At 37.6% G+C, this 22,927-nt stretch overlaps 1 protein-coding gene across 8 annotated transcripts in view; it reads right to left on the reverse strand.

Annotated features, from left to right (window-relative positions):
* The window catches only part of RNF141 (ring finger protein 141), a 38,552-nt gene extending 27,573 nt beyond the window's left edge, over window positions 1-10,979 (reverse strand). For 4 of the 8 annotated variants that reach the window (XM_008683783.2, XM_008683776.2, XM_008683782.2 and 1 more), the window contains exons 1-2: window positions 10,858-10,979; window positions 679-871 (exon numbers count right to left, since the gene is read on the reverse strand). In XM_008683783.2, coding sequence (XP_008682005.1) covers window positions 679-821 — 143 coding nt within the window. In that variant the 5' untranslated portion in view covers window positions 822-871; window positions 10,858-10,979. Of the gene's footprint in view, window positions 1-678; window positions 872-1,589; window positions 1,609-9,293; window positions 9,336-10,331; window positions 10,455-10,487; window positions 10,824-10,857 lie in introns of those variants that run through there. The other 4 variants (XM_008683777.2, XM_008683779.2, XM_008683780.2 and 1 more) reach the window with 4 other exon arrangements.
* Window positions 10,980-22,927: the final 11,948 nt, after the last annotated feature.

A 22,927-nucleotide genomic window follows, 5' to 3' on the forward strand; every position in this document is an offset into this window, starting at 1 on the left:
ACTGGATAATAATAGTAGATTCTACTTTAATAGCTTCTACACAGATTAGTATAAAAATCGGTATAATAAAGAATAAATTCACAAAGAAAAGGCGTAGTTCTAGTAGATATGCACTTTAAGAAGGCAAAGGAACTTAAATTCAATCTTAGAAATCTATTCCAGAGTTAAAGAGATTTAAAGACGGTATCTAATTAGAAAATATTAATAAACAAAATACCTTATTCTTCAGTGGCGACAAATGAATTATTACTATTTATATATTTCTCTGGCAAAAATAATGCTCAGTGAACAAACACAGAAGATTTATTTATTAACCAGATGAATTGGTTGATGTATAGAAACCTGAGTGCCCTTTGAGTATCCCAGGAACCTTTTTCTAGAGTGGCTAATTGGCTTATTCTCTTCTATTATGCGTCCCTTTAGTGCTTTCAAACAAGAATCGATTTATAAGCCTGTGTTTAAAATTCAATTTTAAGTTCATTTGGTTTCTTTGTTCCTATTATATGTTTTAAAATAGCCACATAGCAAGTCTTGTAGTAGGTACTCAATATATATTTGCTAACTGCTGCTGAGACATTCAGTCTTACCAATCAATATTTCTGGTTACCTCTTAGACGGTCATGGCATGTGGGGCATATGTCAGGGAGAAAAAATAAAACGAAAAAGAGCAAGCCTTACATATCATTAAGTTCAGCTACTCTCCCAAGAAATTCTTCGTAAGTTAAGGAGCCACTTTCTCGAACCAATGTGACATGTTTTGCTACTTTTTCTGGTAACTTGTTAAGAACCAACTGTGTCTGATCTGAAATTTGCTGTCCCATGATGAAAGGATGTCTTGAAATCCAGAAACAGTGTTGCTTCACATAATTATCTGTCAAATATATACAAAAGTTACTTTTATATACACAATAAAAGCAGCAATATACTCATCCCTTCAAGAAAAACTAGGAATACCTTTAAGTGAGAGTTCAGTAGACTTAAATGAATCTAAGGAGGAACTTATTTAAAAGACCAAATTTTTATTTTTTAAATAAGTTTTTAAAAAGATTTTATTTATTTATTTGACAGAGAGAGAGAGAGAGAGAGAGAGAGCGAGTGCAAGCACAAGCAGGGAGGAGTGGCAGAGGGAGAGGGAGAAGCAGGCTCTCCACTGAGCAGGGAGCTTGATGCGGGGCTCGATCCCAGGACCCGTGACCTGAGCCGAAGGCAGATGCTTAACCTACTGAGCCACCCAGGTGCCCCTATACTTCTACTTTTTAAGATCAGATAGCTAAATGAAAAAACAATTCACTTATGTTATTATTAGGGTGGTAAACTTCTAATTCCTCTAATTTTGCCAATTCAAAACCATTACACACACACACACACACACACACACACACACACACACAGAGGCCTTTAAGTGCTTGTATTTAATAGGAAGCTTGTTTACATAATTTTCCCAGGCACATTTCCTGACTACTTACCATGTGTCAGACTACTAAGGGCTTCCCATATATTACCACATTTATTTCTTACAATAACCCTAAGAGGTAGGCATTATTATATTTCTACTTTTACAAAAAATGAAATAGAGCTAAGTAACTTACCTACAATGGTAAGTGGTTGAAGTGAACTTTGAACTTATGTTTTCAGATTCTACTGCTCATGTTCTTGACCACTACCAAGATATATAATCATGATATAATTACATCAGCCAAATAACATTTGTTGTTGAATTACTTTATTTGTAAATGTGTAACTTACTTCTAATTATAAAATATATGCAAATTAAACAGGTTTTTGGTTTGAAAACCTAAGAAAATTAAAATATTAAATAATTTAACCACCTTCCATTTTCTGCTTAGGAAAAAAAAAGGACTTTTGCTTTCTAACTTCCCCAGGTGTTTTAAACTTAGAGTTTATATAATTTGTTTTCTAAGTATGGTGACATTTTAGTTAAAAGGCTAGATCACTACTTTAATACTTTACTATCAATATAGATCAATAAGTTATTGAATTCCTTAAAAATATAATCACAAAACATTTATTTAACAACTAAAGTCTTGAAAGATATAAGTCTATGAATTGTGGCTAGAGAAGAATTGAATGTGTTTATTTTACAAAGTTTTTTCCTTTGGTAAATAATGATTTATCAGAATATCAAGTATTGAGAATATGGTTAAAATAGAAAATAAAGTTTTAGTATTTTTGTCTATGCTGACTTATTCTGTAACTTAATATGAAAATCCCTATTCAGCACAAACACTACTACTACTACTACTTTCGATCATTCCCATTGTGATCTTCTAAGAACACAATCTTCTAAGCACTTTACATGTATTCACGAACTCAGTCATTCAAATCTCCATAATAACCATTTCATAGATGAAGAAACAGGATAGTCAAGGAAATAAGCACAGAGAGGTTAAAGTAACAAAGTCACATAGCTAACAGGGTTTTTTTGTAATATAAAGTTAGAAGAAGAAAAAAGCAGGGGCATCTGGGCGGCTCAGTAGATTGAACTGACCACTCTTGATTTCAGCTGGGGTCACTTTCTTAGGGTGGTGAGATCAGCCCTGCCTCGGGCTCCCCAGCGGGAACTCTGCTTGAGATTCTCTCTCCCTCTGCCCCCACCCCTGCATGTGAGGGCACTCGCTTGCACACGCACTCTCTCTCTAAAATAAATAAATAAATAAATCTTAAAAAAGAAAAGAATTACAATTAAAAAAATCTGATCCCCTGTCCCAAGAAATTCCATTTTATCTACTCACCAAAAACTATCATTTTTATTGCACACAAATTAACACTCATATAAAGCAGGTTAAATAGTAATAATTTTATAGGAAATGTTTGCCAGGAAATCTGCTTTATTATTTAATTAAAAAATAATAAAGCTCTAATTCTAAAGCATAAAATATGTATAACTTTAAAATATAAAACCATTTACAATAAGAGTTTTCAGTAACAATATGTAAATTTGCTTTTGGTATTAAAATTTAGGTTACTGTATTTATTTAGTATTAAATAAATTTGGTATTAAAATTTAGGTTACTGTACTGAGATTTATTCTTTTAGTCACATTAAATAAAGGAAAAGTACTATTATACTAAAAAAGAAAACCCAACAATTACTGTTTTGAATCTGAGCCTACTTGGCAACAATAAATATTATATTACAGAGATAAATGAAAGGAAGTTGTTGAGGAAGATCCAGGTCACCAAAAAAATCTCTCAGGCGAAATTATGTATTTTAAATATGGCCTAGTGGATTCATAGCAACTGTATCCAAAGAGAAAGATCTTAGTTTAGAGATGGTCTCTAGGGTATTCAACATCAGTGGTTTCTGGTTTGACAGTCTAGTAAAATATCAAAGTACCATGGTTTGCATATTTATTTTTATTCTGAGTAGAGACAGTCTCCAAAAATAGACAAAATAGCCCCAAAACTTAACAAAAAACTTAAAAAGAGCCATTTGTAATATGAAAAGTAGAAGAATATTAAAATAAGTCTTTCCCAAGAAGGCAGCAACTTCAAACTGACATATACTACACATATACATGTACATTTTGTCCTTATTTTGTTCTAATTCAAATGTGTAAAAACATCATTAGGAGTTCGGGTTGTAAACTGGTGTTGGGGAGCCACTGTGGTACATGAATAGTGAGCAAAAGAAACACGGTTCTTGCCATTATGGAGCATATGATACAGTGGGGGAAGAGATAACAATCACACCAATAAATACGTAATTGTAAGATGAGAAAAGCTAAGCCAAACAAGTACAGAGTGCTACAAAAGCCTATAAAAGGGAGGCTTGACCTAGTGTTGTGTCAGGGAAATCCTTGGGCAAACAACATTTTATTTGAGATCAGTTAGAGTTAGCCAAATAGGGGCAGAGGCATGGAGAGGAAAGGGCATTTCAGGTAGAGGTTATAGAAAGTGTCTAATGTAGGAAGGAGCATGGTGCCTTTGAGGTAATAAGAAAAGGCTACAGTGACTAAAGCAGAAGGAGAGGGAGACTGGTACCAAGAGATGGTCTGTTTACCGTTTATTGATGACCTGAAACAAGCCTGCAAGCCTACCCATCGAAGTGGATGGCTAAAATTGTATGAATGAGTTGTATCTACTGAGTACTAAGATCAAGACTGAAATTGATGATGATTTTCTGAAATGGAGTAAGTTATGTCAAATATGACTAAAAGTTAAATCCTGAATGTTTTGAAAATCCAACTGCACAAAAACACATATATAAGATGTGCTTAAAAGCAGTTAAAATATAAAGTCTGAGGGTTTTAGTCAAAATAAGTGAGCAGTAAAATAAGGACAAGAAGATGTTAAAATAGTCCTAAACTCTTGCTAGAAGCAGATGTCCAGAGCAAGACCCTAGTCCTATTGTGCTCTGTAACGGGTCTACCACACTGAAGTACTGTAGTCAGCTCTAGGCAGTTAAAGCTGCTTTTTTTTTTTTTTAAGGAAGGGAGGCGGGGACAGAACAGGAGGGGAAATCTTAAGCAGGCTCCATGCCTAGCCCAGAGCCTGATACGGGACTTGATCTCACAACCTTGAGATCATGACCTGAGCCAAAATCAAGAGTTGGTTGACTGGGCCATCCAGGCACCCCTAAGCAGTCACACTTTTAAAGGGCATTAATCATTTGAACATAACTAGAAGAGTATACAAGATGCTATGGCTCTAGAAAAGGAAACAAAGTGATTTATTCTAGATAATAATTCAGTAACAACCAATAGGTTTGTTCAAACATTTGAAGAGATTTCATGTAGAAGAGGAAGTAAGATTTATTTTACAGAATTACAGTGAAAAGAATGGCCAGTAAGTATAAATTAGGCAAATTCAGGTCAAATAAGAAGTTCGTATCATCCACAATTATCCAAAGGTATTAAGGGCTATCTTGCATGTCAATTTGTTTTCATTGGAAGTGTGGAGGTGTTTAAATAAAGACTAGAAATTCATCTAATGAGTAAGTTTTACAGAAGATTTTTGCTTGGGTGAGAGAGTAGGTGACTTCTAACCTAGTGTTTCATCCCAAAGTGAAAGTTAAATTCTCTCTAGCTTTTCTGTACCAATCCAATCCAAATACAATAAAAAATTCTAATCAACCAGACTGAAAACTTTAAATTACATCTACATTGCTTAACAAAGAAAAAATTAAACGTTTGAAATAAATGATCTTAATATTTAGTGTAAAATATGTAGAGATAATTTAACCAATGTGCCTACCAAATAGATATTAAAAAGCAGCCAAGGCCATTTATTTGAGTTAGAAGATGGTCCCTTTTGTTTCTGCATTGTTTTGATCTGATGCCCTAATTCTGAATGAGGTTTATAATTTGAGGCAGCATATTAATTTATCCTGTAACCGCATTTGGTATCTGGGAAACCTAATCACTGTAATTCCTCTGATTAAAAGGGGACACTATTTAGACACTAAGAGAGCCTGGGCAGTGCTTCTCAATCTGGTTCAGTGGATAGGGCCTGGAATTTACACTTTATTTTGAATACCATAAAATAGTGATAATGATAAATATTAATATCCATCACTAGCATATCCATCATAGCTCTGTGATCTATGTGCATTATAAAACCAAAACCAAGGGTGCGTGTTCACAAAAACAGTCTGTTGTGGACACACTCCAGTCACCCGCCACTGGTTTTTCAGTGTCCCTCTTCGGTGACTCTGCACATTCTTTCATAAAATAGCACACATCATCAGTTAGGTCACTTGACCAACCCCCCTCTGTGAGCTTCCTGAGGATAGAAGCTGTGTTCTCTCTTCTGGTAGATAAATAAGCATACAATAAATGTTTATGAACAGATACAGTAAATACTGTTGACAGGTTTTTAAAAAATATTGTTCACTTAGTATTCTTTTGACTCTTGCTAATTTGTTCATTCACCTAGTAATCACTTGAAGAGAAGTTGAAATTTTAAAAATACATGAAAGAAAAAATATAAAATTGTAAAAATGTATCACTAAATTAATGTGTACAAAAATTGAGAAATATTCATTATTTGATATTATCAAAATAATTACCTCCAGATCATGGAACAGTAATATAGCAGAGGAATATAATTTGCAAACTACTGGCATAGAATTCAGCAAAAGATAAATCTCCTGTCAAAAGATTTCAAAGAACTAGCAGCTCTCATACTACTATGCCACCTATAATTTAGTCCTTTCTGGCAGGATATAAAGGCACGTCTTATTTTATTGCACGTGGCTTTACTGTGCTTAACAAATATTGCCTCTACCCCCACTCCCCCAACTGAAGGTTTGTGGCAACCCTGCATGGAGCAAGTCTACTGGTGCCATTTTTCCAAAAGCATTTGCTCACTTCGTTTCTTGAGACATTTTGGTAATTCTTGCAATATTATTTCAAATTTTTCCATTATTATTATATTTGTATGGTAATCTGTGATCAGTGATCCTTGAGGTTACTATTGTAATTGTTTTGGGGTGCCATGAATGGCACCCATATAAGACAGAAAACTTAATTGATAAATGTTGTGTATATTTTGACTGCTCCATGGACTAGCTGTTCCCCTCGTCTTTTTCCTTCTCCATTAGCCTCCCTATTCCCTGAGACACAAGAATATTGAAATTAGGCCAATTAATAACCCTACAATAGCCTCTAAGTGTTTAAGTTAAAAGAAGAGTCACTCGTCTCTCACTTTAAGTCAAAAGCTAGAACTGATTAAACTTAGTAAAGAAGGCATGCCGAAAGCTGAAATAGGACAAAAGCTACGCCTCTTGCACTAGTTAGCCAAGTTGTGAATGCAAAAGAAACATTCTTGAAAGAAATTAAAAGTGCTACTCCAGGGAAAATACAAATGGTAAGAAAGTGTAACAGCTTCACTGCTGATATGGAGAAAGTTTTAGTGGTCCAGATAGAGGATTGAACCAGCCACACCATTCCCTTAAGCCAGAGCCTAATCCAGAGCACGGTCCTAACCCCCTTCGATTCTACGAAGGCTGAGTATGGTGAGGAAGCTGCAGAAGAAAAGTCTGAAGCTAGCAGAGGCTGGTGCATGAGATTTAAGGAAACAAGTCATCTCTGTAACATTAAAGTGCAAAGTAAAGCAGCAAGTGCTGATATAGAAGCTGCAGCGAGTTATCCAGATGATCTGGCTCACATAAGTCATGAGGGTGGCTACACTAAACAACAGACTTTCAGTGTACATGAAACAGCCTTCTATTGGAAGAAGATGTCATCTAGGACTTTTCATAGCTAGAAAGAAGTCAATGCCTGGCTTTAAAGCTTCAAAGGACAGGCTAACTCTCTTATTAAGGGCTAATGCAGTTGGTGACTTCATTATTATTTTTTAAAGATTTTATTTATTTATTGAGAGAGGGAGAGAGAGAGTACAAGCAGGGGCTGTTGGCAGAGGAAGAGGGAGAGGGAGAAGCAGGCTCCCTGTTCGGTCGGGAGCCTGACATGGGGCTCGATCCCAGAACCGTGGGATCATGACCTCAGCCAAAGGCAGACGCTTAACCTACTGAGCCACCCAGGTGCCCCTGCAGTTGGTGACTTTAAATTGAAGCCAACACTCATTTATCATTCTGATCATCCTAGGGCCCTTAAGAATTATGCTCAATCTACTCTGCCTATGCTCTAAAAATGAACAATGAAGTCTGGATGATAGCACATCTGTTTACAATATGGCTTACTGAATATTTTAAGCCCACTGCAAAGACGTACTGCTCAGAAAAAAAGATTCCTTTCAAATTATTGCTGCTCATTGACAATGCACCCGGTCACCCAAGAGCTCTGATGGGAGATGTACAGTGAGATTAATATTGTTTTCATGCCTGCTGACACAACATCCGTTCTGCAGCCCATGGATCAAGGAGTAATTTCAAGTCTTATTTGTTAGCATTTTGTGAGGCTATAGCCACCACAGATAGCAATTCCTCTGATGGATCTGGGCAAAGTCAAATGAAAACTTTCTGGAAATGATTCACCATTCTAGATGCCATTAAGAACATTCGTGATTCATGACAAGAGGTAAAAATATCAGTGTCAACAGAAGTTTGCAAGAAGTTGATTCTAACCCTCATGGATGACTTTGAGGGGTTCAAGACTTCAGTGGAGGAGATAACTGCAGATGTGGTGGAGAATGAGAATTAGAAGTAGAGCCTGAAGATGGGACTGAATTGCTGCAATCTCGACAAAACTTCAGTGGCTGAGGAATTGCTTCTTATGGATGGGAAAGAAAGTGGTTTCTTGAGATAGAATCCATTTCTGGTGAAGATGTCGTGAAGACTGTTTAAATGAAAAAGGATTTAGAATATTACATAAACTTAGCAAAGGAGTGACAGGATTTGAGAAGTCAATTTGAAAACTGACTCCAATTTTGATAACATTACAGGCTAGAGAGAAATCATTCAGGAAAGCAAGAGTCAATTGATGAGGCAAATTTCATTACTGTCTTAGTTTAAGAAATTGCCATAGCCACCCCAACCTTCAACCACCACCCTGATCAGTCAACAGCCATCAGTACTGAGGCAAGACCTTCCACCAGCAAAAAAAAATTACGACTTGCGGGAAGCTCAGATGATGGTTAGCGTTTTTTAGCAATAAAGTATTTTTTAAATTAAGGTATATACATTGTTTTTTTAGACATAATGCACAGTTAGTAGACTACAGTATAGTGTAAACATAACTTTTATATGCACTGGGAAACTAAATAATTCATTTGACTTGCTTTACTGCAATATTCGCTTCACTATGGTGGTCTGTTACTGAACCTGCACTATCGCCAAGGTATGCCTGTAATGTGCTTTCGAAAAACCAGGATTGAAGGATTTTCTAAATAAAGAACGAATGTTATTTTGAAACTCATAAGAATATCAAGGATTCCAAAAATGCCACATTCTCGAGTGGGTGGTAACATTCACTTGATCACTTATTTTTCTAACAAATGAATTGTTGTAGTTCAAATATTCATTACAAAGATATAAAAATCACATCATGGGTAACCGGCAAAACAAAAAACAAAACAAAGCAAAAAACCTCCATGAATGTTTAAACCATATCCATTCATAAAAGGATTAAAGCAAAGTTAAGAAGCCTGAAAGTACAGTAAAATGACTACGTGACAAGTGCTGTCATATTTAGAAAACCTCTCCGAAATCTGTTCTCCATGAATTTTTGTATCAACTTTTTTACTTACAAAAATGATATTTATAATTGAAATAATCAACTACTCTCATTGTTAAGTTAGCTTTAACATTAGTGGTAAAAACTAAGTTCTAAAAACTAGATCCTTTTTGGTACTATTTATTTTATTACTCACTGCTTAATCAAACTCTAGATCTGTAAGTAGGTATCAGCTGTTCTGCAAGACAAGAAATTAATAGCAGCTATTAACAGATTCATAAGGAAACAATTAGACCAGTTACTATAGGAGCTGGAATGCTTGTTCTGGGCAAGCACTTAATTAGAAAAAAAAAAAATTATAGAAAGAAAAACTACAAAAAGAGAGTACTTGAGACGAAGACTATGGATTTCTGATAGCATTGCTGTGTTTACTAAATACATTTCATATTGAGAAAAACATACTAACTAGACTTGTAGGAACTCTCTCTGGACCTTCCCTGCCTTTTTGGGAGGAGGGGAAGGGAAGTGTGTTAAGTGTTTAGACATGAAGTAAGAAGGATCAGCCTACACCGTTCACTTACACCAAATGACAACACATTTTGGAAATATAGGATCACATTCTGCAGGAAACTACTTAGAAACCGCAGTCAGGCAGAATCAAAGGAAAGGAGAAAAACCGATACTACTTTTGAGCTCTTAATTCAGAAAGCATCATGGCTTAGGAATGACTTCAGTATAGAGGTTACTGATTAGGATCGTTGATCCCCGAGACCTCATAGCCCAGATGAAATTCTGAATGGGATGGAGCTTATTTTCTAGCAAGAACGGGCTGTAGAGAGCTGGGAAAGAATAACTTTATGCAGAAGATCTAAGACTTACAAAGCATAGTAAGTGTTAAGGCAGCTTTATAAATCCACCAGAGGAAAGAACTAAATCATATGGCAACATGAAATAGGGCAGGTTGGGATATGAGCGTAGGCTGAAATTTAATAAAAGGGCTAGGGATAAATTTGAATAACAGCAGTAAATCCACATTTTGTAACACGATACACATAACAATAAATCACTGCAAAAGCTAACACAGAAGGCTTCCTTTCCAGGAACAGTTACTACAATTATTAGCAAGGTAACTTTTTGTCTCCGACGGAGCCAAGGTAGCTGGTTCGACCAGGCAAGCCCTTTGGGAAGACTGGCAGTGTAAGGTAATTTCGCAACCCCATCTAAGCAGACCGACCTGGCCATTTCTGCGCTATCGCCCGAGGCAAGGGTTTCTAATCTCGGTGTCCAGTGCGGCAGGGGCACACAAGGTTTCTGCAGCATCGGCGTGTTTGCTAAGCACACTCGCCACCCTCTGGCCACCCTAGCAGCCTCTGCTCCTCCTTAAGCGCACCTGCACTTCTAACCAACAGCTACGTCCGCTGGCCCACTGGCTGCGCCGGCGGCAATATTCAAACGCGGTTCCCAGCTCGAGGAGGACAAACTCTCTCCTGGTTCCCCAGAATCACCCATCCAACGGGACAAGCCATCTGCAGACCCGGTCACTGGAAACTGTCGGGTTAGGGACGAAGCGTCCACGAAGGGCCTCCCAAGCCAGCGCTGCGCCCTAAGCCGAGGCCTAGAAAGGGTGGCGGGGCCAGAACTGTTTCCTCAAAGAAGCGCCTCTCGGCAGCCGGGGACTGGCGGGTGTTTCTCCTCCCAGCCCTAGGGTCTTGGAGCAACAAGGAAGGGAAACGGCGAAAGGACAACACCGCGCAGCTCACCCCAGGTTCAAGGCATCGCGCTTCCGGCGGTAGCAGCTCCGCCTCAGCCCGCAGCTCAGATCCGCAGGCGGCGGCGACGCGGGCTCGGCCTGCGACCGGGTCGCGCCTCAGTGACGCAGAAGCCCCGCCCCCAGCGCGTTGCCTGGAAACGCGTTGCCCGACCTCTCGCGGCAACCCTGAGCTCCGCTCTCGCGCCGCTTTGTCTGAGGACCTTCGACGCCCGAGCCTCGGAGGCGGTCTGAGAGGGGAGGGTGGCGGCCCAGGAATGGGCCGTGCCCAAGAGGCGGCTGGAGAAGCTTCGTCTGGCGGGCTTCTTGAGGCGCGGCTCCGTGAGGCGGCCGTGGCTCGCGCCTGCCGGCCGCCGCCTCTCCTGGCGCCATCTCCGCCGCAGCTGTCGAGGGCGCAGCTGTTGACAAAGGCTGACAGTAAATCCCGGGTTTGGTCGAGGGTGGAGTCCGAGCCACCACTTACTAGGCCTCCAGCCTCGCACTCGTCATAGCTACACACAGGTAATCTTGTTCCTGTACCGTGAGATGGGGCCGATTACACTCACCCAGCTAGGTTAAGACGCGTGGAAGATTGTAGGGAAAGTAATTAAGGCTCCCAAACGGTAAGCCCTCATAAATGGCAGCAGTTAGTCTCAACACACGCTGGTGATAGTAGTGCTGCCCCTAAGCCTCTGTTGTGTACCACGTACCATACTAGGTCACCTTCCAGGCCTTGCCCTTGTGTAAGTGGTTCGCTCAAAGTTACATAGCCAGTACACGGCGGAGCAAGGGTTTAGACTCAGGTTTAAACTACTTAGGGTAGATGAAACTAAATTAGGCTACTTAGCAGCTAAATTAAACTATTTATGATTCTTAATGTTTGGACACTTGTCCGTCAATCATTTGTAGATTTATCCTGTGAAGAATTAATCCTGCCGTCTAATAACGGATAATATTTATTGACCATTAGAACAAGCCCTGTTCTAAGTACTTCAAAGGTATTAATTTAATCCTCATAGCAATGCTATGAGGTAGATATTATTAATACCTTCATTTTACAGTTGAAGAAACAGGAAAATCAATTAAATTTTCCAAATTGTAAAACTCATAGATGAGAATATAAGAAAAAAACTCAGTTACTTTGGATTTGGCAAAGATTTCTTAAACATGGCACAAAAAACCTGAATCTTAAAAGGGAAAAATTAATAAATTTTACTTTATCAAAATTAAAACGTCTTTTCAAAACATACTTAAGAAAGTAAAAAGGAGGGGCGCCTGGGTGGCACAGCGGTTAAGCGTCTGCCTTCGGCTCAGGGCGTGATCCCGGCGTTATGGGATCAAGCCCCACATCAGGCTCCTCTGCTGGGAGCCTGCTTCTTCCTCTCCCACTCCCCCTGCTTGTGTTCCCTCTCTCGCTGGCTATCTCTATCTCTGTCGAATAAATAAATAAAATCTTTAAAAAAAAAAAAAAAAGAAAGTAAAAAGGAAAGCCATAGACTGGGAGAAAGTATTTGCAAAGCATATATTTGATAAAGGACTTCTAATTAGAACTCTTTCAGGTCAGTAAGAAGGCAAAGAACCCAATTTTTAAAAATTGGGCATCAAATTTAAACAAATTTAAACTTCATCAAAGAAGATACATTGATGACAAAATAAACACATGAGAAGATGCTTAGCATCTTTAGTCATCAGGGAAATGCAAAGTAGAAGTACAATAAGGTATCACCGCATACCCTAATCACAGAATAGCTAAAATTAAAAAGACTGATCATACGAATTGTTAGCAAGGATATGGAACAATTGGAGTTTTTATATACTGCATTTTGGGAATATAAAATGATGTAACTATTTTGGAAAATTGGACCATTTCTTAAAATGGAAATTTGGCCATGATGAGGTTGTGGAATATAGGTGAGGTTCAGCGGGGTGGAGTCCAGAGCCAACAACCAAGAAAGAATTCTTGAGGTGTCTTTGGTGCAAAATGGTGGTTTATTAAAGCACGGGGACAGGACCCGTGGGCAGAAAGAGCTGCTCTGGAGTCATGAGGAATGGCCCATTATATACCCTCAAGTTGGGAGGGGGTTAGGGATAGCGTAAGTCTCTAAGGAATTTTGGAAGCAAGGTTTCCAGGACTTTGAGGGGGCTAGCTACTGTTGGGAAAAGGTCATTCATTACCGTCTAATAAAACCTGAGTCATGAGACCCTTCAGATGTATATTGGTGGGCCATGTGCTTGGGGGATGATTGCCAACAAGTATCTTGGGGGGTTAGAGATAAAGGAAGTTTCCAAAGGAATTTTTATACGTTAAAGTAGACTTACAGGATCTTGGTGGAGGGGAGGCGGTCAGGCTAGGACTGCCTTTTGCCCTTAGCAAAGTATTAACATCCAGGCGGCTGAGTTCCTAGAGGAATGTCACCGTGCCTGTTTCAAGGACTTGTCAATGGGCTGTAGGTAGTAAGGAAATTTGATTGTGTCTACATACATTCCCTTCTGGAAGCTAGGTTACTGATAGCTTTGTTCTTATAAACTGCTAAGACATTTGTAAACTGAGGGAGACTCAAGTCTTGCAAGATTGTGGTATCTGTAGGTTAACTGTTTGTCCTTTAGGGCAGCCAGGAGTGCCTGAGGAATGTCACATATATCCCATGGGGGGGGGGGGTTGTTGCAGGGTGTCAGCTTCTGCTTTGTCCTCAGCTTGCCTTCCATTCCCTCATCAGGCCATTTCTTTAAAAGCTAAACATGCACCTACCATACGATCCAGCCATTCCACTCTTAGGTATTACTCACAAAGACTATAAATATTCATTGTTTGTGATAGGCCCAACCTAGAAACAAGTCAAATGCCCATCAACAGGTGAATAGTAACAAATTGTGGTATATCCACACAATGGTTTTGACAATAAGAAGGAATGAACAGTTGATAGACTCAGTAACATGGATGAATCTCAGAATAGTTATTCTGAGTGAAAGAAGCCAGACAAAAAAGAATACATACTGTGTGATTACATTGATATAAAATTCTAGAAAATCCAATTTGTAGTGATAAAAGCAGATCAGTGGTTACAGATCAGTGGGATGGGAGGGCTGAAAAATGGGGCATGGAGATGGGTGGGAGGGCAGTATCACAAAGGGGCAAATATTTTGTAGTGATAGACATGTTAATTTTCTCCCTCGTAGTGATGGTTTCACAGATGTATACATATGTCAGAACTTCTCAAATTGTATACTTTTATCTTATGCAGTTTAATATATACAAATTATACCTCAATAAGGTTGGGAGGGAAAAACATACCTATTTAAATTTTAGGAGGCTTTACATTACAGCCTAATCTGAGCCTGGGAGTCAGAAAATCACTGCAAATTGCTTTCAATTTATAAAACTGAAGTAGTCCTTTTTATACGTCATGGAGAGTGTAGTGAAGATTGCACTATAGGAGAGACTACAAGATTAAAATATTTTAAAGTTAGTATTATTATCAACATTTCTAGATAATTTCTTCTCACCACGATAGCTTTTTTCTGAACTTGCCAAAGCATAATGATTTAACTAAAATATAAAACCATAAGACAGTAATAAGGATTATCTTACAAACTGTAATAGAAGAGATTAGAAGGAATTCTGAAGTTATGTTGTAGCTGGCTAAGGAGATCTTTATTTTTCTTACATATAAAAAAGGTGTAGTAAAATGTAGGAAACCGAAAGTATAAATAGCAAGAGTTATGGAAGAAGAAACCATAAAGTTAATCCTTTTTTAAGAGAAATGGATCCTTTTGTAATGAATCTTGTAACTTGTAATACATACTCAGATTTTCATATTTTACATAGGTATTTGCCCATGAAAATTGTAGTAAACACAGCCCTGTAGTGAAGACTAGGAAAATTTGAGACTTGTGAAACTCGTTTTCTAGGAAAGTATGTCCAATGCCTCCTGCTTTTGGTAAGGTCACTAAACATCTGTGACAGGACTGTGGGAATATATGAGGAAGGCTCTGAGTGATTTTGGACTGTAAACATTTTGAACTTCCTGTAATTTGTTCATAAAATCATGAAGTTAAAAGAACTAATAAATCACTTGGTCCAATATTCTTCATTTATAGATGAGGAAACTGAGATCCAAAGATGACAAGTGATTGACCTAAGGACCACAGAGCAAGTTAACTAAACTGGGTTAGAATCTAGATTTCCTGGCCACTAGTGTAGTGCTTTTCCTCAATACATTAATTCTTTTAATTATATTAGTATAGAATACAGAGGAACAACTGGCCACCTGTAATTAAGATTAAAGCTTCATCATTTTCTAGGGTGATACAGTTTGTGGTTTTTAGGTCCTTTCTGGCTGTTTCTTCTCAAGCTCTGTCCTCTGTTTTCTGCTTTTATATTTGAAAATTTGGGGAACTCAGGCACTCATAGCTTCAATTATCATCTGTATTCAGATGATTTCCTAATCAGCATTACCAATTGTTATCCTTCATTAGTGTTCTAATCCTGTATTTCCATATTTATATGGAGTATCTCCCAGAGGAATGAATATACCACAGTAATGGACGCCTGAATTCAACAATCTCCATATCAGAGGAGCTTCAGTATTCCTTCTGGTCTCCCAGGCTAAATCATATGAAGAGATTGCTTTCTGTCTCCTAAAGCATTCTGTCATGGTATCCTGTACTTTCTTTATAATTTCTTCTTGTTTTATTCTTTTATCCTTTTTTTTTTTTGAGTTTTTAGTGTGTACCAGGTACCAAAAGTGTTCTATATGTATTATCTTATGTAAGCCTCACAACAACCCTGAAAGATAGATACCAATATCATGTCAGTTTTATAGAAAAGAAAATGGTCCTAGAGAGGTTAAATAAATTGCCCAAGGTCACATAGTTCATAAATAGTAGAGCAGGGATTCAAATCCACTGTCTGATTTCAGAACCTCAAGTTTTATCTACTGCATTATATTTCTACTATTGGACTTAACCCATTCCATACTATCATCTCAATCTAAATTCCTTGGTATCTGACATATATATAAATTAGTATAACGTCTTATCCGATCAACTTATCCTGAACATATTTATTTGGCCCATCTTGTATCTTGCTGCCAAACCAAGCAACTTAAAACATTAGCTTTATTAAGTCTATACCATAAAGGTGCTGGTGTTCAGTATTAGGCCAGAATATATAAATAAAATGGACTGCAGTGTTTGGGAACTCATTTTAAATGGATGATTTTACCATCCCATTGTGTCAAAGATCTACCTGGATCTTGAGGAGAGTCATTCTGTATACTGCCTACCTCCATTATTACCATGTCATTCCAAACCACCTCCTAACACTCTCCCCCACAGTCCTTTATTGCTATGTCCTACGATCACTGATCTCTGCAACTCTCTATAGCCCACTTTCCTTTGGCATACCTCATCTTCACCCACCCCAGTCTAGCTTCCTCTCTGCCTTCGCTATCTCAGTTCGACCTCAGGAATTCCCATTTTTCTGCCAACAACTCCTCTGCCATTATCTGCTTTTCCTTTGAACACTTTCTACCTTTTCCTTTGAACACTTTCTACCTTACTGAAATCAGAGGAATCTACTTCCCTGACAACCTTTTTGGCTAGGAGACAAGTTAACATTCTCTTCCCTAGCTGTCACATCCTGTCTCATCAGTGTTTTTATACTATCAATCAGCTGTCTCTCTCCTTTAAACTCTTCCAGCTGGAAGTCTGTTTAATAACAGCAGAGCAAAGCCTAATACAGCAGAGCCTAATAACAGCAGAGCAAAGAAGTCACATTTCTCCTTATGCAAGTGAAAAACTCAAACCTTACCATTATCATGTATAATGCAAGGAAAGATCAAACCAATGTATACTGACAGGGCCAGGGGAAATGAAGTCAGAAAGTTCAAGAACAACATAGAGAGTACTTGATCCAATCCTGGAAGCTATCCACCTTGGTCTTTGGGTCCTTGTTTCCACAGACAGACCAATGGGAAATGACAAAGTTTACTCCCAGAAAGAAAAACCCAGGTCAGTTTATCACTCTGCTACATGGAAAACAAGGTCTAGAAGCAGGCAGTTCATGATTATATTTCCCAGATTATCTAAAATATGTCTTTTACAGATAGTAAATTTTTACTCTCATTACATTTTGATTGTTATATTTGAAATTTCTTTTAATTGAGAGCAGTCCGTCTCCCCTCCTTTTTTCATACTATTACCTTATTGAAGAAACTGGGTGTATTAGGGTTCAACCAGAGAAACAGAACAAGTGGGAGATATATAGTAAGAGATTAATTGCAAAGAATTGGGTACTCAGTTGGGAGAGCTGGTAAGACAAGATAGAAATGGAACTTGTGGGCATGAGCTGAAACCACTAGGCACAGATAGAATTTTTCTGAACAGCCTCTGTTCTGCTCTTAAATTCTTTCAACTGATCAATCAGACCCATCCAGATTATATAAGATAATCTTCCTTACTTAAAGTCAATTGATTATGGACTTAATTACATATACAAAATACCTTCACAGCAACACTTAGATTAGTGTTTGATTGAAATAACTAGGCACTAAAGTCTGGCCACATTGACACATAAAGACTATCACATTAGGTCACTTGTTGTATAGACTATTCCTACATTCTGGATTTATCTGTTTTCTTCCTTGTAGTGTCTTTTACTTTGTTCTTTTTCTGCCCATCTTTTCTATAAATGCAGTTTGACTTTAGAGGTTTGATTAGATTCAGACTCCATCAGACTTTTCTGGAAAAATACTTTGTAGGTGGTGTTGTGTGCTTCATGTTACATCAGGAAGCCCACAATATCTGCTTGTCCCACTTTAAGATTGATCATTGGGGTTCTCATCAATAATTTATCTAATAATTGTATCCATTAGGATGGTAGTCTGAATCCATTTTATTAGGGATTACAAAATGGTGACTTTCTGGGGCGCCTGGGTGGCTCAGTCATTAAACGTCTGCCTTCGGCTCAGGGCGTGATCCTGGCGTTCTGGGATCGAGTCCCACATCAGGCTCCTCTGCTGGGAGCCTGCTTCTTCCTCTCCCATTCCCCCTGCTTGTCTCTCTCTCACTGGCTGTCTCTGTGTCAAATAAATAAATCTTAAAAAAAAAAGGTAACTTTCTAATTATTTATTTATCAGTGTCATTTCTGTAAAAAAAAAAAACTTTTCCGTATGAACTAGGGGTATTTGGTTACCTTGAAATACTGTTCATACAGGAAAGTGAAGAAAAATGCCAAATTCTTTCTTTTAAGGAGTTGGTACCTAGTTACTAGCAATCATGTCCAATGTGTGGAATTTAAATTTTTTTAGTATAACTACAAATTTATGGGTTTTTTATACTTGATCAATCGCATTTGGTATTACTTTTGTTGTGTAGTTCCATCTTTGGCCAATGGTAACCATATCATATTATCTTGTTGACAAGACAACTTTCTTGCATTCTGGTCCCTTCTTGGCTTATCTTCTATATTAACTGTTCCAGACCTGGAACCAGCCATTTCTCCAGGGAGTTCTGGATCTTTTCGATGGGGAATGAATAGTATTTAGAGACCACAATCTGGTTGCTAGATGTATTTCATAGCTATTGGATTGTCATTACTTCTAGTCCTTTTCAGAGGACAGAGCTGGGGAATATATATTTATTATTTGTTTATTTTTTGAGAATATATGTTTTTTAAAATATTTTTATTTATTTATTTATTTTTGATGTAAAGTTTGATGATTCATTAGTTGCGTATAACACCCAGTGCACCAGGCAATACGTGCCCTCCTTACTACCCATCACCAGCCTATCCCAATCCCCCAGCCCCCTCCCCTCTGAAGCCCGCAGTTTGTTTCTCAGAGTCCATAGTCTCTCATGCTTCATTCCCCCTTCTGATTACCCCCCCTTCTTTATCCCTTTCTTCTCCTACCGATCTTCCTAGTTCTTATGTTCCATAGATGAGAGAAATCATGATAATTGTCTTTCTCTGCTTGACTTATTTCACTTAGCATTATCTCCTCCAGTGCCGTCCATGTTGCAGCAAATGTTGAGAGTATATATGTTTGAAAAGAAAATAACAATTTAGAGTTCATACTGCTATTCCTAACTTAAATTTAATATTTCAAGATTTTAAAAATAACATTGATTTTAACAGTTGTATCTATTTAATCTCACATTGAAAATCTTATTACCTAATAACAGTAAATAATTATTTATATTATAAGGTATAGGAAATAGATTCAAAATAAAAATACCAATATTACTACTGACAATTTGGTTACTGAGTTAAATTTACATGTACTTACTGCTCTATTTGTCCTTAGAATATGCATCACTAAAATATAGAGTCAAAATAGCTGTGTTCTAGGCCCTTGGAATAATTCTTCTTTTAGTGATTCCTCATTTTGTTTTTTTATTTTTAGAAATTGCTTCTTAAGTTTAGCTTTACTTTTGAAATGTTAAAGTTTTCTCTGTTTCCAAAGTTAGAACTACATAATAAGGCATATTTAGAGAAATATGCCCATTCCCAGTCTTCTACCCTGTTACCTCCTTTTCCTATATTTAAATATTTTGGTCTTTCTTTACAGGATTTTTGCAAATATAAGCAAATACAAACACACACAAATATAAATAGAAGTAAAAATATGTTTGTGTTTTCCACCCCATTCTTACACAAAGTATAGAGTTCGGTGATTTCCTCTTTTTTTTCACTTAGTAATATATCCTGAAGATCACTTAATATTAAGAGTAATTAAAGAATAAGATTTACCTCATTTTTTTGACAACTACATAGAATTCCAGCATATGGATTTATCATAGTTTTTTCAACTGAGCCTGTTTTGATGGACATGATTAATTTTACCCATAGAGTTCAATAGTGAATGATCTTTTATGTAGGTAATTTCACTTTTTTTTTTTTTTTTTTTGCCAGATATTACCGAAGTCCTCTCTATGGGAAGAATTCTCAGCAGTAATGTATGAGAGTGCTCTGTTCACCTGGATTAAAAGAATATTCTGTCATATTTTTTGATTTGTGCCAATCTGTAGAAGTGGTATAGCAAGAATTAGTTTTAATTTTCATTTTTCTCATTATGAGTGATAGTGAGCTTATTTCTTATATTTAAGAGGTATTTTCATTTTTGTTGTGAATTGTCTATTGTTTTGTCCATTTTCCCCAGTGGTTTAATTTTTTTTATGTTTAAGAGCTCTTCATGTATTAAGTATATTAGCCCTTTGTCTATGTTTTAAATTGCAGATACCTTTTCCCACTTTATCACTTGTCTTTTGACTTTGGGATTTGGGGCCATGCAAACCTTTTTATTTTTATTTGGTCAAATAGGTCAAGATATGTATGTAATGTAGGCTTCATCAAGATACCAATCATGTCTTTATTGCTTCTGGATTTTGCATCACAGTTAGGAAGATTTTCTTCTCTTCTAGATTATAAAGGAATGCACCCATATTTTCTTCTAGTAGTTAAAAGGTTTCATTTATTACATTTAAATCTTAGACCCATCCGGGATTTATCCTGGCATATTATGTGAAAGGTAGATCTGATTTTATCCTTTTTACCAAGTGATTCTCCAGTTGTTCCAATATGATTTAGTCCATCTTTCCCCCTCCTATCTTGTTTGTCCCCTTTTAAAAGGCATGTATTAAGTTCTCACACAAATTTAGGTCTATTTGTGAGTTGTCTATTCTTTTACATTGGTCTTTTCACGCACAAGTGCTAGTGCACTTGTTTTGATTATAGAGATTTTATAATATGTTTTAATATCTTGTAGGGATAACCTTCCCCTTTACTGCTCTTTTTTTTCTCCTTGAAAGAGAACTCATCTGTGAAGGGAAAAGGAAGTCAGGCCGTTATGAATGACCGTGTAATAAAAGCTTAGATGGGGAATAAAGCCTTAGATGACTTAGATGGAACAAGGCAATTTTGACTAAATTTTTTCCATGAACCAATTCCCGTGAAACCAAATCTAAGTCACAGATTTATAGAGGGACGTTCATAAAAACTGCAAAGCTGTCTGCACTAAAAGGACAGTATATTAGCTTATGGTAAGTACTGCTGTGGTCCAATGCGGGCTGGATCCCAGGACCCTGAGATCATGACCTGAGCCGAAACCAAGAATTGGCCACTTAACCAACTGAGCCATCTAGGCATCCCTGCTCTGGTCCATTTCTAATGGAGTTAAGCACAAATGGAACAAGAAGTACTAATTCTTACCTTGTCATACACAAGGATTGGTAGATAAAATACATGACATTCAGTTAAATTTGAATTTCAAGTAAACAAATAATTTTTAGTATAACTATGCCTCAGATATTACTTCACACATGTATATGGGACATACTTACAATAAAATATTATTTGTTATTGACTGAAATTCAGATATAATTGGATTTTTCTGGTATTTGTTTTGCTAAATCCCACAAGCCTATCTAGACACATTTCTTCACTTTGGGAATTCAAGGGTTCCAGTGCATCAGCACTGGTGTCAGGCAATAGTAACTGCAGTAATACCTGGCAGAGATGGCAGTGCCTGAAGATTTTTGTGGTAACTGGAGGAAAAGGCAGCAGTCTCCAGTAGACAAGTCATCATCTAGTGAAGTAGCATTGTTACTTGGTAGATACGACCTAGAATATCACCAAGGAAGCAATAAAAGAATTTGGCATAGTCAGCGGCACCTTGTGGGTGTGGCAATTCCCAGAGGATACAGAAGCAGTACTCAGTAGAGGCAGTGGTATCTGGTAGCTGTGGTGATACCTAGAGGATATAGTCACGATGCTTGGTGGGAGAGAAAGAAACAAGTGGAAGTGGTCAGTGCGTCTAGTAGAAGACATGATAGTACTCACTGGAGTGTAACTAGGCCAAGAGCAGTGGGAAAAAAATTTAATGCCATATGATAGGTGACCATATTTGCTTGTGAACATGTTTGAGTGTCCTACTTCTGGATAAACTTAGTTAACTTTTTTTCAAGAAGCAGGATTCTGCTTTAACAGATCTAGAGAAACGCAAGTTAAATTGGTGCTTCCCAAGTCATCATTCTGGTAAAAGAGAATAAAGAAAGTATAGACAGTGTAATAAGGATAACTATGTCTGACCCTACCCAGACTTGGTTGATATCAGCCAATAACCTCCAGTGCAGGGCTCTCTGCAGAACTTTTGAGCATAGGGCTTTAAACCTGGAGGCTTAAGTAGGATCCAGAAAGAGAAGGACACAACAAGAACCACAAGTCCACTTATCTAACCACATATATAAGGTGGAAGTGATAGATGAGGATGGCTACTTGGCCTCTTGGGACCAGGCCCTGCCATGGTCTGAGACAGAAAACAGACCATTGGGTGCTAGGAATAGGCACTGAGATTTAAAGCAGAATAACTCCACCTACCAGGGAAATATGATCCAGAAGAGATCTTGGCTGTTACTAATTGGGTTAGTACCTCCCTTTTCCATGGGAGAGTGGTGTTAGGAAGGGGACATATAGAAGTGGGAGCAAGGATGGGAATATTTTCTTGCTTATATTAAAGTTTGAATTGTTCCCCAGCTCTGGTTGCCACCACATGAACTTTTCCCCTGTGCAGATTCAGGGTACCCAGCTTACTCTAAGTGTTATTAAAGTGCTATTTGACTGAACATCTTAATACTTTGATCTACCTGCATTGGGGTTTCAGAAATAGGGCAAGATTCCCCACAGGCAAAGCCATGTTTCAGTCCAAATTGGGATCAGGTTTGCTTCTTCAGATACCAGTTAATACGCATGGTAAATTCACATTGTCTCTGTTGTCTACTGATGGCATACACCTTGTGCCATCCTCCTTTCTAGATTTACAACCCAGACATATTTTCCATGCTTGGTCCAGTTGGATTTAGACATCTCCCCATACCTCTACTACATAGAAATTTCCGTTATGTTTTTCTACTTGATAGTATATCTTTAATAGATTTTCTTTTTTTTTAAATTAAATTTAAGATGTTAATTCTAGTATAGTTAACATACAGTGTTATATTAGTTTCAGGTGTAGAATATAGTAATTCAACAATTCTATATATTGCTCATTGCTCATCATGATAAGTGTACTTTTAAATCTCCATCA

This window comes from Ursus maritimus, unplaced genomic scaffold (genome assembly GCF_017311325.1).
Source record: "Ursus maritimus isolate PB19 unplaced genomic scaffold, ASM1731132v1 scaffold_16, whole genome shotgun sequence".
Taxonomy (NCBI): domain Eukaryota; kingdom Metazoa; phylum Chordata; class Mammalia; order Carnivora; family Ursidae; genus Ursus; species Ursus maritimus.